The 17318-nt window shown below is 42.7% G+C and overlaps 1 protein-coding gene across 1 annotated transcript; it reads left to right on the plus strand.

The window, feature by feature from the left end:
- Positions 1-3533: 3533 nt before the first annotated feature.
- On the plus strand, positions 3534-4925 carry LOC131597434 (uncharacterized). Its single transcript, XM_058870134.1, has 2 exons — positions 3534-4272; positions 4513-4925. Exons 1-2 carry the CDS (start codon positions 3534-3536, stop codon positions 4923-4925), a joined length of 1152 nt encoding a protein of 383 aa, XP_058726117.1.
- Positions 4926-17318: the final 12393 nt, after the last annotated feature.

Consider the following 17318-nt stretch of genomic DNA (forward strand, 5'->3'; position numbering starts at 1 on the left):
ACCACTGCAACCACCGTAACCACTTCCTTCCACCACCTCTAACAACCACAACAAACCTCTAACAATCGCCATCACCACTGAGTTCTCTCCCATGGCATCATCAGCATCATCTCCTTCGTTACCTTGAGAGCTTCAAGCAAATGCTACTGCAACGTTAATGGCTTCATGAGGTGAATTGCATCGCTATCAAGTTCTTGGATCAATCACAGATTCCTCAAGTCAGTAGCACACATCCGAGCTCGGATTCAAGTCATAAAGCTTTCGTGTTCTTCGTTCAAGATCCATTCAGGTAAGCCTTGATCTCTCAGCATGTTAGCAATAGGCATTTGTGTTCAGTTATTGATTCTTGAGTGTGATTCATTATGGTTAGATCGTGTATCTGAGCTCCTTGTACGTTTCTGATCCTATAGATGTGTTTAGCTTGAGTTTTGGTGAAGATGCATAGATCTAGGGCTTTATTCGTGGCTTCGGTCATGAAGATAGGGGAAGAATCAATGGAAACTAAGGTCATATTCTTGTTCTACGTGCAAAACTGAGTCAGGCGGTGGTGGTTTGATGAGTTTCCGGGTGTTGTCATGGAAGCACCGCCGTGGGAGCCACCGGAGAAGACGACCGGAGGTCTCTCCGGCGCCGGCGCTCTTTTGTTCTATTTCCTCTTTCCATCTTCCACGTGGCTTGCATGTACTGGTAGTTTCCTATTAGGATAGTATTTTGTCTTCTTGCAAATGATTAGAGCTGGATGTGTTAGCACGTGATTGGATCCCAATTGCTTTTGTCTTTTATGACTTAAAAGAGCACCTTGACCAATTGATCCTATAGTAATGTCATGTTCCATTTTCTTTTAATAAAATACCATATGCTAATATCACAATAATGCATGCTGATACAAAAGAGTAAATGAAATAGAATTGGTTATTGGTTTGTAACGTTGGGCCACAAGGCGCATGGGCCTTGCCCTCTTTTCAGAATTTGCGCCCCCTTGTTGCTAATACACCACCAGTTTACCAACCATGGGCCTGAGCGCCAGTTACTATTGCCACCCCCATTTCCGGCCCAGTTTTGCTTGTGCATATAGTAAACGCTTTTTACACCCCATGCTGTTAACAAAACTAAATAATAAAATCAATTTCTATCTTTTCCTTCTGCATATTAATACTTTTTCTTAAATAAAAATAACAAAAATAGTTTTTTGACCAATTAGAATTTTTAGGAATATTGTTTTCTTTTAATTGGAATTTTAATTGGTGATTTCTTTGACTTTTATTTGGTTGATAAACCATAAAAAATAAATAGTTTTCTTTGTTAATTCGAAAATAGTTCTAACATGAATAAAGTACAATTGTTCGTGTGTATATACATTCTCATGATTGGTTTAGACTTTAATTCTTTCCTTTTTTGAATACTTTCTTATATTGTGAAATGCTTAGATAAACCTCTTCCATTTCTATTAGAATTACAATAATAATACCAGGCTTAGAAATTAGGCTAGTCCCCCCACTTTCTCATTCCTTTTTCTTTTCAACCATAAAACATCTAAAAATGCTTGAATAAAATCCCCATAAAAAATACAAAGAAAATACTTAAAACATTAATAATCAAAGTGAAAATCTTAAAAAGGGAATGGAAGCTTGAACACCCCTTGCTTTAGGGAATGTTCGAGTGCTTGGACCTCCCTTGCTTTAGGGTTCCGTCCGGGCGTAAGTTCCCAAATTCTAAAAAACACAAACCAAAGAGTAACTCGAGTTTCCCTTGCTTTAGGGATTTCCTCGAAACACTCAAACTCTCTCTTCTTCTCTCCTTTCTTAAGGGCACTGTTATCTCCATTCCATTGCATCCTAGGCGATCCCTTATGCAAGAGTGTGAGCGTTAACGCCGCCCAACTAAAAAACACAAAAACAAACAGAAAATCGTGAGCTGAGCTACGGTAACTCTGATTCCTGAAAAGGATACGTAGGCAGCGGGGTAGGGCCCGTGCGAGTACAATTCTTTATTTTCCCTACATTTTGCATTCATTCGCATATAGACATAGACACACCCTTTAGATAGAAACAAACATAGGTGGATACCATCGAGTACGATGGGCGCGAGGGGTGCTAATACCTTCCCCTTGCGTAACCGACTCCCGTACCTTGATTCTCTGGTCGCAAGACCTTGTTCCTTTCTTTGTTAGGTTTTCTGATATTCCTTTCCCTTATGGGATAAATATATTGGTGGCGACTCTGTTCATTTTTCGCGAGCGTGCGACAGCTGGCGACTCTGCTGGGGACGTTGCTAGACCTGTTGCTGGTCCATCCTTAGTGAGTCGATCCTAGCCTGCGTTTGTTTGTTTATTTACTGGGTGTTTACTGGTTTTATGTCTATATCTTGTATATATGTTTGCATGTTTATTTTCTGCTTGCATATCATGTTTATTTCTGTTTGCACATCATGCATATGGATATATTCTGTGTTCCTTGGGGTCTTCTGTTCTGTTTTGCAGGTTGGGTGGGATGTTTTGTGAGGTAAAAGGCCCACTACCCAGGCCAAGTGACACATAGGATTAGCGTGGATGCTCATGTTGACTCCCGTGGCCCTTGCTACGATCGAGTTCAGCATGGGGTACCACAACTGGGCGAGGTTCTTTCATGGAACACTGTGTCTGGCACCCTTGCTGCCACAAACACTTTGTACCCCATGGGAACTGTAGACCCTAGTGACCATTAGGGACCACCTGTCCGTGTCTAGAATTCATACCCGTGAGTTTGGGGTGGGACAGGATACTAGCCTTCATCATACCCGGATTTCCATTTTGCAATCTGAAGCCGGAATTTTGAACCTGCCACATTCAGTATTACCCAGTTATTCAGAGCTGCGAGGGACATTCAGTCTCTCACTACATCACACACATGACACATGACACATCATGCTATTGCATCCACCTCACTTCATTCGCGGAGAATCCTAAAATCTATTTCTAAAAAAAAAAAAAAAAAAAAAGAAAAGAAAAAAGAAAAAGAAAAGGAATAACGAAAAGATTTTAGGATTCTCCCAATGAAATGCATTCCACCATATCATTTAACATGCATGTTCATTTATTTTCAGGAACTTTTGGCTTTGTCTCCGACCAACACATGGCCACACCAACGAAGACTGTTAGACGCAACCCCTCTTATTCTTTCTTGAATCCGAATCTGGATTCCGTTGGGTGCTTAGCAAAGAAGATTACGCCAGATGAGACAACCAACTTCAGAAAGGAATATGGGTACATTCTGAGCCTTCTCAAGATGCCGTTCACCAAATACGAGCAAGAGGGAGTTCATACTTTGCTTCAGTTCTATAATCCTTCCCTCCGCTGCTTCACGTTCACCGATTACCTCTTGGTTCCCACACTGGAAGAGTATTCCTTGTTTCTTGGCATCCCTATAAAGAAGGAAGTACCTTACCATAGCGCTATGAAGGCTCCCGATTCCATTGAAATCGCTAAGGCTCTTTATTTGAGCAAGTCGGTCGTGGAAGCAAATCTCACCAAGAAGGGAGGAGGTTTTGGTTTTTGCATGGAGTTTCTGGTTAAAAGGGGTTGTGAGGCTGCTGAAGCAAAGGAATGGGACACATTTAGGGCTATCTTGGCTCTAAGTATATATGGCATCGTGATGTTCTCAGACATTCCTAATTTTGTTGACATGAATGCAATTCATATATTCATCTTGCAGAATCCGGTTCCCACACTCTTGGGGGATGTTTATCACTCCATTCATCACAAGAATGGTCAGAAGGGAGGTAAGGGAGGTCTGGTTAGATTCTGTGCTCCGTTGTTATATCGATGGTTTAGGTCACATCTGCCTGAACGTGGGGCATTCGTTGATAATAGGCACACATCTAAATGGGCTGAAAGGATTATGGGGCTGAGGGCTAAAGATATTGTCTGGTACAATAGCGCTTTGGATGACAGAGAAGTTATTATGAGTTGCGGAAAGTTCAAAAACGTACCTCTCATGGGTCTTAGGGGTGGAATCAACTATAACCCCGTCTTGGCCAGAAGAACATTCGGATATGCTTTTATTAGTCCACCTGAGCAAGCAGAGATAGCTGAGAACATTTTCTATCATGTGGCCACGAACATTGGACAAATGGCAGAAGCCGTGCAAGCCTGGAAGAGTATTTGCTGGAGAGATAAGAAACATTTTGGTCAGCGAGATTGTGCTACTTATGAGGACTATACTAAATGGGTCGAATCTGTGGTTGCTGTTCGAGGGATGCCTTTCCCTCCCAAGGATCCTTTGTACCCCCCTGCTGGTAAACAACCCGACATTGTCTCCATGCCCTGTTATAATCAAACTGTGGAAGAGAATCGAAAATTGACTGAACAAATGGAAACAATGCAAGTTAAGATGAATACTGATAGGCAAGAGAAGCTTTCTGCTCTTCATAAGTTGAAAATGAGAGAAATAGAGCTTGAAGAATTGTATGCTAGAGGAAGTACTTCTCAGAAGAGGCCAAGAATGACTGTGAATTCTAAAACTACTGAAACCCAAGAGAAGAAGATAAAGGAACATTACGAGACTCAGTTGGCAGATTTGACTAAAAGACTCCAGATTCAGACTGAAAATGCCAATTCAGAGAAGACTCGTCGAAAGAAAGCAGACAAGCTCTTGTTGGATCGCCAGAATACCATAGAGAAGTGTTATGAAGAGATCAGAAAGCTGAAAGGCCAGATAAGAGAAAAAGACCAAGATAATGTCCAAGTTCAAGAGGAAGCTAGGTATTGGGAGGTGAAGAATCGCAACATGGAAACAATGCATTTCAGAAAAGACCTGTTGATTCAAGAGATCATTAAGAGGCCCACCCGTGCTGAGACCAAGAAGCTCTTTGAAGAAATGAAGATTTGGAGTGATAAGCACATTGGAGATAGCCCTCTTCGCCATTTGGACATGGGAGATCCTGCTTGAATGTTGATTTTGTTGTAGAATCACCACCAGACTTGTTGGATGGGATTCCTGATTTTATTTCTGTATTTGTTGGCTCATGGGAGCAGAATATTTTGTACTTCAAAAACTTGGTTGTGGAATTAATCGATTATGCTTCCTCATCCTGTTTGTTTATCTTGGTTGTGCTTATCTTGGTTTTACTTCACTATCTTCTCCGTTATCTTGTGTTATTGGTTTGAGACAAAGCTAAAAGTCTTGAAAATAATAAAACATGCACACATGCACCCATGCACTCATAGCATATTGCATTTACAGGTTTTTATCAGATTCTAATTGGGGTCCCTTCCAATCCAGATTTCTTTTCTGACGACGAAGCTGACTTTCTTACATCCCTACCGCACCAGGAGCAACGAGAGAATCATGGATCAGTTTGAGCAGAATCAGGCCGCCCTCCGTAGGGATATGGATGTTATGGGGGAAAGAATGACCCAACTTATGGAGACTCTCCATGTTGTTGTCCAAGGACAGGAAGAGCTCAGGAAGAGCGTTGCTGGGCTGATCAAAGATACTCCTACCAATTCTGCTGATGGGGGAGTGAAAACTAAGGAGATTCCTGCTGAGGGGATACCGAAGGTAGTGGATGACCACCATGAGGTTATTGACCTTGAACATGATCTTACTGCTGAGTTGACTGAGACTGCTAAGATGTACCAAGCTCTCGAAGAACGCCTTAAGGCCGTTGAGGTTGCTAAAACCTCGAGTTTCGACACTGCTGCTATGTGCTTGGTACCTGGGATTGTTATTCCCCCGAAGTTCAAAGTGCCAGATTTTGATAAGTACAAGGGAGTTACCTGCCCAGAGACTCACATCCGTTCTTACTGCCGCAAGATGGCCGCTCATGCTGAGAACGAACCTCTGCTTATGCATTTCTTCCAGGATAGTCTCACTGGAGCCCCATTAGAGTGGTATATGAAGCTCGAGAGGACTAATGTTAGTACTTGGGGAGAACTTGTTGATGCCTTCTTGAAGCAATACCACTACAATACTGCTATGGCTCCCAGCCGCGCACAGCTGCAAAATATGTCACAGAAATCTGAGGAGTCTTTTAAAGAATACGCCCAGAGGTGGCGTGAACTTGCTTCCCGTGTCCAACCTCCTCTCTTGGACCGCGAGTTGATTGATTTGTTTATGGGAACTCTGAAGGGGCCGTATCTTCAGCACATGGTTAGTAATACTTCTCCTTCCTTTTCGGATGTGGTCATCATTGGTGAGAGGGTTGAGAACTGTGTCAAAGCTGGTACCATTCAAGGTGTCACTAATCCTAGCAACTCAAGTGGTAATGGTAAGAAGCCGTATTCTGGGTTTGTGAAGAAGAAGGAAGGTGAGACTAGCACTGCCTCCGTTGACCAAAGCCGAGCTCCTGCATATTCTGCTGTTCCACCTCCTTATTATCCGATGCCTTATGCTGTTCCTAGCCCATATGTCCCTCAAGCATATGCGGCTGCTCTTCCACAACCATGGATGGCACCCCAACAGCCTTTCGTACCACAACAACAAGCTGCTGCCCCTCAGAATCGTCAACAGAACCCTAGGCCTCAAGGTCAAAGGGGCCCACAAAGAACAAGATTCCAAGATAGGCGTATTGATCCGGTTCCGATGTCATATGCCCAACTCCTCCCTCAGTTGCTTGCTGGTCAGTTGGTACAACTCCGTGAACTTGGACCTCCACCTAGTCCTCTCCCTCCTGGTTATGATGCTAATGCTCGATGTGAATTTCATTCAGGGGCTCCAGGCCATACTATTGAAAAGTGTAGAGCATTCAAATTGAAGGTTCAGGATCTCCTTGACGACAAGCTTATCTCGTTCGCTCCTACTGGTCCTAATGTGCAGAATAATCCTATGCCTCCTCATGCTGGTACGACCAATGCTATTGAGTTATGTGATGACCAGATCCTGGTAAATGATGTTAATGAGGTTAGGATACCGCTAGCAGTTGTCAGAGAGTATCTTATGCAACAAAAGGTTTTGTGTGAACTACATGACTACTGTTTGCAATGTTCTTCTAATCCTGAGGAATGCACTAGGTTGAAAGAGGAAATCCAGAAGCTGATGGACGAAGGCGTCCTTAGGGTGGAAAGGGTTGTTCCTAATGAAGATGTGGCCACTTTAGAGATCCCTTACTATCCTGCTGAAATGTCAAAGACTCGGGACACTTCTTTGGTCATTCATGCTCCGAGTACTCCTTTGGTAGTTCAAGCTCCGAGGACTCCGTTGGTTATTCAGGTTCCAAGTACTCCTTCGACTCCTCCAACCTCGTCTCTTGTTCCTTCTCCTGTGAATGATTCTAAGGCTGTCCCTTGGAGTTATAATGCCGTGTATATTCGAGGGAAGAAATATGATTGTCCTCCAGTGGGTAATTCGAGCATCACTAATATTACTGGCACTAGTGGCATTACCCGTAGTGGTCGGATCTTTGCTGCCCCTCCACCACTTCCTAAAGAGACCAATAAAGAGGCTAGTACACAAGCAAAAGGAAAGCAAGTTGCTGTTGATCCTCCTCTAACACGCAATGCACAAGATGCCGAGCAACTCTTGAAGATCATTAAGAAAAGTGATTACAAAGTGATTGACCAACTTGATCAGACTCAAGCCAAGATCTCCATCTTGTCTCTCTTGGTACATTCTGAAGCTCATCGTGATGCTCTGATGAAAGTTCTGGCTTCCGCTCACGTGACTCAAGACATTACCGTGCCTCAGTTTGAAGGGGTTGTGACCAACATTGCTGCTGGTAATTGTTTGGGTTTTTCTGATGATGAACTTCCACCTGAGGGTAGAGCACACAACAAAGCATTGCATATCTCCGTCAAGTGTCTGGATGCTGTGTTGTCTCGAGTTCTGATTGATACAGGTTCTTCTCTTAATGTGATGCCCAAGGCTACTTTGTTTAAGCTGAGTATGGATGGGATTATGATGAGACCATGCACTATGAGTGTCAGAGCGTTTGATGGTTCCAGAAGGTCCGTAGAAGGGGAAATTGATCTGCCTGTCTTAATTGGTCCTCACATGTTCTATATTGCCTTCTATGTTATGGACATACGTCCTTCATACACTTGCCTCTTGGGTCGTCCTTGGATTCATGCTGCTGGGGCTGTGACATCTACCCTCCATCAGTGTTTGAAATTTGTTGTGAATGACAAGATTGTTGTGATCACTGGTGAAGAGGATTTGATAGTCAATAATCTGGCGTCATACCGTTATGTTGAAGTGGAAGGGGAGATACAAGAGACACCTTTTCAGGCCTTAGAGATTGTGTCGGTTGATAAACTCCCCGTGGTTGAGAATAAGAAGGAACTCGGAGCACCCCTCTCGTCTCTAAATGATGCTAAGGCCTTCTTAGAAGCTGGTACTCCCCATAGTGCCTGGGGCAAGCTGATTGATGTTCATGAGAAGCGGGACACGTATGGCCTTGGGTATCAACCATCCTCTTCTACTCAGCTCAACATAATTCCTGGAAAAAAGGTGATTCCCCCCATTTCTCAAGTGTTCGTCAGCGCAAGCACCAGTTCTGGAAGTCAAGTTCTCGCCGTGGATGATGATGATGAAGAAGATCTCTCCAGATTCATTTGCCATGCTGCGCCTGGACAGGAGCTCAACAATTGGACTATCTTGGACATCCCCAAAGTCACTTTTATGGAGATGTAATTTTCTTGTTTCGATAAGTCATATGCTTCGCCCTAAGCATTTTGACCGCTTGTATAAAGAAGGGCCCCCATGTTGTTTCAATTTGTTTAATATTGAATGAAAATCATATTTTCGCATGCAATTACTGTTCCATTTCTTTCATTTTTGTTTTTACTTTAAAAACTTTTTCAAAAATGGCAAAGCTTTTTCTTTTTCCTTTCTCTTTATGTGTTGCATTCTAAGGCATAAAACATCCATCGTGCAGATCCGGCTCGAATTCCACCAAAAATGATAGTGTTACAGTTCCACGTCTTAATATCCTTGAGAATCCAATTGACCAAGCTGATGAGGATAGTGGGGAAGATTGTGAAGTCCCTGAGGAATTGGCAAGACTTTTGAGACAAGAGGAGAAATCTATTCAGCCACATCAAGAAGTCATAGAAATCATCAACCTCGGTTCAGAAGAAGCAAAGAGAGAAGTCAAGATAGGGGCCGCTTTGCAAAGTGATGTGAAGAGAAGGTTGATTGAGCTGCTTCGAGAGTATGTTGATATCTTCGCCTGGTCATACGAAGACATGCCTGGTTTAGACACGGATATAGTTATGCATAGGCTTCCTCTCAAACCAGAATGTCCGCCTGTAAAGCAAAAACCACGAAGAACACGACCTGATATGGCTTTGAAAATCAAGGAAGAAGTTGAAAAACAGTTGAAGGCTGGTTTCTTATCTGTGTGTGAGTATCCTCCTTGGATTGCAAACATAGTACCTGTTCCTAAGAAGGACGGAAAGGTACGCATGTGTGTTGACTACCGAGATTTGAATAGGGCAAGTCCGAAGGATGATTTCCCTCTGCCTCATATTGATGTGCTAGTCGACAACACTGCTCAGTATTCGGTGTTCTCCTTCATGGATGGTTTTTCTGGCTATAATCAAATAAAGATGGCTCCTGAAGATATGACCAAGACTACTTTTACCACTCCGTGGGGTACGTACTGTTATAAGGTGATGCCTTTTGGTCTTAAGAACGCTGGTGCAACATATCAACGAGCTATGGTGACCCTTTTCCATGATATGATCCATAAGGAGATTGAGGTGTACGTCGATGATATGATTGCAAAATCCCAAACTGAGGAGGAACACTTGGTATATCTTGAGAAACTGTTTGCTCGGTTGCGTAAATTCAAGTTGAGGCTTAATCCAAACAAGTGCACTTTTGGAGTGCGATCTGGTAAATTACTTGGTTTCATTGTGAGCCAACGAGGGATTGAGGTTGACCCTGATAAAGTGAGAGCAATACAGAATATGCCAGCACCAAAGAATGAAAAAGAAGTTCGAGGGTTCCTTGGGAGATTGAATTACATAGCCAGGTTCATTTCTCACCTCACTGATACTTGTGAACCCATCTTTAAGTTGCTGCGCAAAAATCAAGATATCCGTTGGGATGATCATTGTCAGGAAGCCTTCGAAAAGATCAAGCAGTATCTCCAAGAGCCACCAATTCTCATGCCTCCGGTTCCTGGGAGGCCGCTTCTTATGTACTTAACTGTGCTTGAAGGATCTATGGGGTGTGTGCTGGGCCAACATGACGAGTCTGGTCGAAAAGAGTGCGCCATTTATTACCTGAGCAAAAAGTTTACCGATTGTGAATCCCGCTACTCACTACTCGAGAAAACTTGCTGTGCTTTGGTATGGGCTGCTCGCCGACTGAGGCAGTATATGTTGACTCATACCACTCTATTGATCTCCAAAATGGATCCGATGAAGTACATCTTTGAAAAACCGGCTCTTACAGGAAGACTAGCTCGATGGCAAATGCTTTTATCAGAATACGACATCCAGTATGTCACACAGAAGGCCATCAAAGGAAGTGTCCTTGCAGATCATCTTGCTCATCAGCCATTAGAAGAGTATCAGTCAATGAAGTTTGACTTTCCTGATGAAGATATCATGAAACTAGATGATAATGAAGGACCCGAACCAGGGGAGCGATGGACTCTCACGTTCGATGGTGCATCAAATGCTATGGGCCATGGTATTGGGGCAGTTTTGACTTCTCCTCGTCAAACTCACATCCCTTTCACAGCTAGAATATGCTTTGATTGCACGAACAATGTCGCGGAATACGAAGCTTGCATAATGGGTCTCGAAGCAGCCATTGATATGAGAATCAAGATCCTTGAGGTTTATGGGGATTCTGCCTTGGTTATACATCAAGTGAGAGGTGATTGGGAGACACGACACCCCAATTTAGTTCCTTATAAGGACTATATCTTGGAGTTGCTTCCCGCTTTCGAGGAAATCACTTTCAATCACATTCCCCGAGAGGAGAATCAATTGGCAGATGCCTTGGCTACTTTGGCAGCTATGTTCAGAGTTAGCTCCCCTAAAGAAGTGCCAGACATAAGGATCCTCCGTTACAAAGAACCCGCACATGTATTCCCTGCCCACTGCCTCACTACTGAAGATGTGTATGATGAAAAGCCATGGTATTACGACATCAAGAGGTATGTTGAGAAGCAAGAGTATCCCGAAGATGCTACGATTGGTGATAAGCGAACGCTTCGAAGGTTAGCATCCAAATTCTTCTTGTCAGGAGACGTCCTGTACAAAAGAAACTATGATTCAGTTTTGCTCAGATGCGTGGATAGACACGAAGCAGAATTGATCATGCGGGAAATTCATGAAGGATCTTTTGGAACTCATTCCAATGGACATTCTATGGCCAAAAAGATCTTGCGAGCAGGATATTATTGGATGACGATTGAAAGTGATTGTTACGTATATGTGAAGAAATGTCACAAATGTCAAGTGTATGCCGACAGAATCCATGTTCCGCCAACTCCTTTGAATGTTCTGACATCACCTTGGCCCTTTGCTATGTGGGGCATAGACATGATCGGACGGATAGAGCCACAAGCTTCAAACGGACACAGATTTATTCTTGTTGCTATCGACTACTTCACCAAATGGGTTGAAGCTGCTTCTTACAAGAACGTAACCAAGCAAGTCGTTACTCGCTTCATCAATAAAGAGATCATATGCCGATATGGGGTTCCAAACAAGATCATCACTGACAATGGGTCTAATCTTAATAACAAGATGATGGCAGAGTTGTGTGAAGAGTTCAAGATTGAACACCACAATTCATCACCCTATCGGCCAAAGATGAATGGCGCAGTCGAAGCTGCTAACAAGAATATAAAGAAGATCGTCCAGAAGATGGTCAGAACGTATAAAGACTGGCATGAAATGTTACCGTTTGCTCTGCATGGCTATAGAACTTCGGTTCGTACTTCAACTGGGGCAACTCCCTTCTCTCTTGTCTACGGTATGGAGGCCGTACTACCTGTCGAAGTGGAAATTCCTTCGTTGAGAGTCTTGATGGACGCCAAACTCGATGAAACAGAATGGGTTCAAACGAGGCTTGATCATCTCAATCTAATTGAGGAGAAACGCTTATCTGCTATCTGCCATGGCCAGTTGTACCAAAAGAGGATCAAGAAAGCGTATGACAAGAAGATTCGGCCTCGAGAATTCCACACAGGTGACCTAGTCGTAAGGAAGATCTTGCCAATTCACACTGATCCAAGGGGCAAATGGACTCCCAACTATGAGGGACCATACATTGTGAAGAAAGCATTTTCAGGTGGTGCTTTAATCCTGACAAAGATGGATGGGGAAGACGTTCCGCTTCCAGTCAATTCAGACTCAGTCAAAAAATACTACGCATAAAAGACCCGCTAGGTCGACGTACCTAGGCAAAAATAAGGGCATCCCGGCAAACCAAAAGGGTTTGGGCAAAAATTAGGGATAAAACAAAAAAAAAGAATAACCCGCTAAGTTGAAAACCCGAAAGGGCGTCTTAGGCAAAAAGGGGCATCCCGCTGGATTGAAAACCCGAAAGGGCGATCCAGGCAAAAGTTAGGGATCAAAAGCGAGAGGCTGCAGTCTGAATATCCTTCACAAAGACCACTATACGCCCTTGGCCGAACGGACAGATCAATCCAACCATTACCCTTCTGAAGCAAAGCATTGAGAGGATCGGGGATATGGGAACTGTAGCAATATCAGTTTTAGTGGAAATCCGAGCATTTCTCTTTGCCATTTTGCTCTTTGCATTTGTATTTTCTTTTTCGCAACTACCTCATTTAGGAGTTGCTTCCTTGTACAGAAGTCTGTTCACAGGCATTCCATCAATAAAATGATCTTTTGATGCAAAAGCTTTCTTTCTTTCTTTTCATTTTACGCGTGCGAGGTGTGATTTAATTCGTTATTAAACATTGCATTGAGAACATGGGGGCAATAGTCACAAAATCAAAACGAAACATGATGTTACGTAAACATAAAAGTGCTCGAAGGGGCACCATTTGCATCCAAACGTTGTTTTCTGTGCAGGTTGCAGGTTCTAGCCATCATCTTGACTCATGATGTGTCACAAAAGTCACCATCATCCCACGTGAAAGTTCCAGAGTATAATTCATCAGTACTGGTAAGCATGGGGCACCTGAAAAGGTCCATATTCTCTCAAAAAACTCGTGATTCCCCAAGCAGCATGGGATGTAAGGAAAGTCGAGCAAAGTCATTTTATCCCCAGCCGGGATATATTCCAACCCTCAACGCAATTACCAACAATCTTTGGTACTGTAGGGTTCCAATATCAATTCACGATGATGGTTCAAGATCACAAGGCAACGGACCCCAATGATCCTACTCTCCGGTTCCACCGAAGGCCTTTATTTGGCACTCTTTGCATATAGAATCCATTGCATATAGCATTTGCATCCTCAAAAGCGTAACATATCCGTCAAAAGCGGAGCATTACGCCATAGAAAAAGTCAAACATGCATACAAAGCATAAGCCAGATAATACAAATCATCCTTCAATCAGAACAATGACCCATCCCCTCAAAGTTGTTACCTGTACAAACTTTGCCTGATATTTGCTATCACACTACAAACACTTTTAAGCCACGGTGCCGATGCGAGGTATCTTCAATCTCTGATGAGTTTCGGACACAATGTCTTCTTCCGTCCCTCGATGTCGATTCGATGTTGAGTCATAAGATCGCCACGAGATCTTATTCCTTTCCAAAGTGTGGAAAATCGCACGAGATTTTCTTTCGATGTTGAGTCATAGATCGCCACGAGATCTTATTCCTTTCCAAAGTGTGGAAAATCGCACGAGATTTTCTTTCGATGTTGAGTCATAAGATCGCTACGAGATCTTATTCCTTTCCAAAGTGTGGAAAATCGCACGAGATTTTCTTTCGATGTTGAGTCATAAGATCGCCACGAGATCTTATTCTTTTCCAAAGTGTGGAAAATCGCACGAGATTTTCTTTCGATGTTGAGTCATAGATCGCCACGAGATCTTATTCCTTTCCAAAGTGTGGAAAATCGCACGAGATTTTCTTTCGATGTTGAGTCATAAGATCGCTACGAGATCTTATTCCTTTCCAAAGTGTGGAAAATCGCACGAGATTTTCTTTCGATGTTGAGTCATAAGATCGCTAAGAGATCTTATTCCTTTCCAAAGTGTGGAAAATCGCACGAGATTTTCTTTCGATGTTGAGTCATAAGATCGCTACGAGATCTTATTCCTTTCAAAAGCGTGGAAAATCGCACGAGATTTTCTTTCGATGTTGAGTCATAGATCGTAAAAGATCTTATTCTTTCAGTCCTGAAGATCGTACGAGATCCTTTCCTGATGTCGAGTCGATGTTGAGTCATAGATCGTAATAGATCTTATTCTTTCAGCCCTGAAGATCATGCTTAGGTCCTCTTTTGTTGTCGAGTCGATGTTGAGTCATAGATCGTACGAGATCTTTTTCCTTTCGGTCACTGTTTCATACAACCATTCTCTTTGAAAACCCCGTGTCGGCACCGTTACCACGTTACAAGCTATCACCATCCAAATCCATGGCTCACTGTAAATATATCCACCAAAAAACAATAAATTTCTCTTTCCCCAGCAGATATCAAAACAAAAATAACACTTACACCATCTTCTCTTCAGGACAAATTTCAGGTCTGTGGTATTTAATCTCCTTAAACCTTGAATGTTCGAAGGGCTGTCGCCAATCTCACCTTCAGGCTCAAGACGATTAAATAGGGGCAGCTGTCATACCCCAAATTTGTCCTACCCTTTTAACTTCTAACTGGCTTAAGCTTCGCATTCATGTACATACACCACTTAGGTCACAATCCATACCCATGCATTCATATCATTGGTACTATTCAAAAGGCTAGCAAAGAAAGAGCTCTATTGCAAAGAAGTTTGATCAGAGAACAAGGAAGACTGAGGTGTAATCGTGTGGCTCTATGTTCATTGAAGTCCTCCTAGATTGGGGTGTCTCTCTGCTTCAAATCAGGACATTGGTTGAAGAGTGCAAGCTTGCAAAATCATCTAGTTCGTTAAATCAGGGTTTCTTTGACCAAAGTCAATCAGTTGACTTTCTGGTCATTATTTAATCGGGAATGGCTCCTATGTGTGGAAAACTTCTCGCGCTGACCTTGTGGAGGTGTTTGTTTGACTGGATTCGATTGGAAGAGGTTTAATAGGGAATTTCACCAATAGTCGGAAAAATCGGAACAGTTGACTTTTGGGTCAAAATCGGAAGAACTATTCAAATATTGACTTTTGGTGGAAAATCAGTCAAGAAAAGTCGAAGAATGGATAAAATCGAGAGTTTGACAAAAAGTTGACAAAAATAGAAAGTTTCCAACACTTAGAAAAATTTTTGATGCTTTAAATCTTGCTGAGCAGTCCACTTCAGCACTAGATTACACGTGGCAAATGGTATTTTTTGAAGAAAATTCCAACATCAAAGTTGTTCCTCTCATGGAGGAGAACAACTTTGTAGTTGGACACTTTTTCATTTGAAGCTTGTATGAAGAGTTAAAGTGGTGTGAAGTTTCTGAAAAGTCACTTGATTCAAGTCACAATCCAGGTCACAAGTCATGTCATGACCTGGCATTTTAACAAACACATGGCATGCCAAATCTCAAGCCAATTTTAGAGCTCTACAGAAGTGCCATGAATGCAAACTTGGTATCATTCTCTTCTTTGCCATCTCCTCTATCCATTGAGGAAAGAATTGGTACAATTGGACAAATATTGAATGAGATACAAGCCTTCAAAGTAGTGCCCCAACACTGGTCAAATCCTGCAGGCAGCCGAGGCAGATTCTTAAGGCACACGCATGCATTTCAGCAAACACATGGTGTGCCAAATGTCAATACCTTTTTCTTCCTCCACAAGCCACTATCTTGAACAAGCTTGATTCTAAACCACTCTTTGCCATGCCCTCTTTACATTGATCCAAAGTTCACAACAATTGAGTAAGTGAGGAGCAAGATAGAGGGGCTCAAAGTGTCACCATCACAAAGTCATATTCTGACTATAGGCATAGCCCAGTTCCTTACTGTGCGCGCGCAGTGAAGATGCCTTGAATTCATGATCACTTTTATCCCATTTCTAGATGGTAATTCAAGATCTTTCAAACAGCAAATCTCATGTATTCCATCCCCTCTTCCCATTGAGCATAAGTGTGAGTCAATTGATGGAGCATGGCACAAGATATTTGCCTTTAAAAGTGGTAGCTCGACCTATGTTGCATGAGTTTGCATGAGCATTGCTATGATAAAATCTCACAACACACTTCCACATAAAGCCATGCAAATTGCTGAGTTATGGAAAAGGCATGAAGGAACTTTGCTCCATGTGGTAAACTTGTTCCCTAAGTGTTGTAAAGCCCCTCACTACAAACATACACACCAACGCAAGTCCCACATTCAATAAGTGAGAAAACTATGCTGCAAGCTACACTCTAAGCCCCACATCCAAGAAATCCTCATCATTCACCAATCACTTGCCATATAAAAACAAAGCTGCAACCCTCACATTGGCACATTCACGATTCATCCATACACACTGCACTCTTCAAATTGTGTCACTCTTCTTTCTCTCATTTTTTCACACTCTCCCTCCTCTCATCACTCTCTTCTCTCCACACTTCCATTCTCCATTTTTTTAGTTTCTCTTCACTCTCTCACTACATTCTTTCTCTAACTACACTCTCTCTCTCGTCTCTTTCTCCATAACGGTTTCACAACAAACCTCACCATAACCGCCATAACTAACTCTCCTCCACCACTGCAACCACCGTAACCACTTCCTTCCACCACCTCTAACAACCACAACAAACCTCTAACAATCGCCATCACCACTGAGTTCTCTCCCATGGCATCATCAGCATCATCTCCTTCGTTACCTTGAGAGCTTCAAGCAAATGCTACTGCAACGTTAATGGCTTCATGAGGTGAATTGCATCGCTATCAAGTTCTTGGATCAATCACAGATTCCTCAAGTCAGTAGCACACATCCGAGCTCGGATTCAAGTCATAAAGCTTTCGTGTTCTTCGTTCAAGATCCATTCAGGTAAGCCTTGATCTCTCAGCATGTTAGCAATAGGCATTTGTGTTCAGTTATTGATTCTTGAGTGTGATTCATTATGGTTAGATCGTGTATCTGATCTCCTTGTACGTTTCTGATCCTATAGATGTGTTTAGCTTGAGTTTTGGTGAAGATGCATAGATCTAGGGCTTTATTCGTGGCTTCGGTCATGAAGATAGGGGAAGAATCAATGGAAACTAAGGTCATATTCTTGTTCTACGTGCAAAACTGAGTCAGGCGGTGGTGGTTTGATGAGTTTCCGGGTGTTGTCATGGAAGC

Source organism: Vicia villosa, linkage group LG4, assembly GCF_029867415.1.
Source record: "Vicia villosa cultivar HV-30 ecotype Madison, WI linkage group LG4, Vvil1.0, whole genome shotgun sequence".
NCBI classification, from domain to species: Eukaryota; Viridiplantae; Streptophyta; class Magnoliopsida; order Fabales; family Fabaceae; genus Vicia; species Vicia villosa.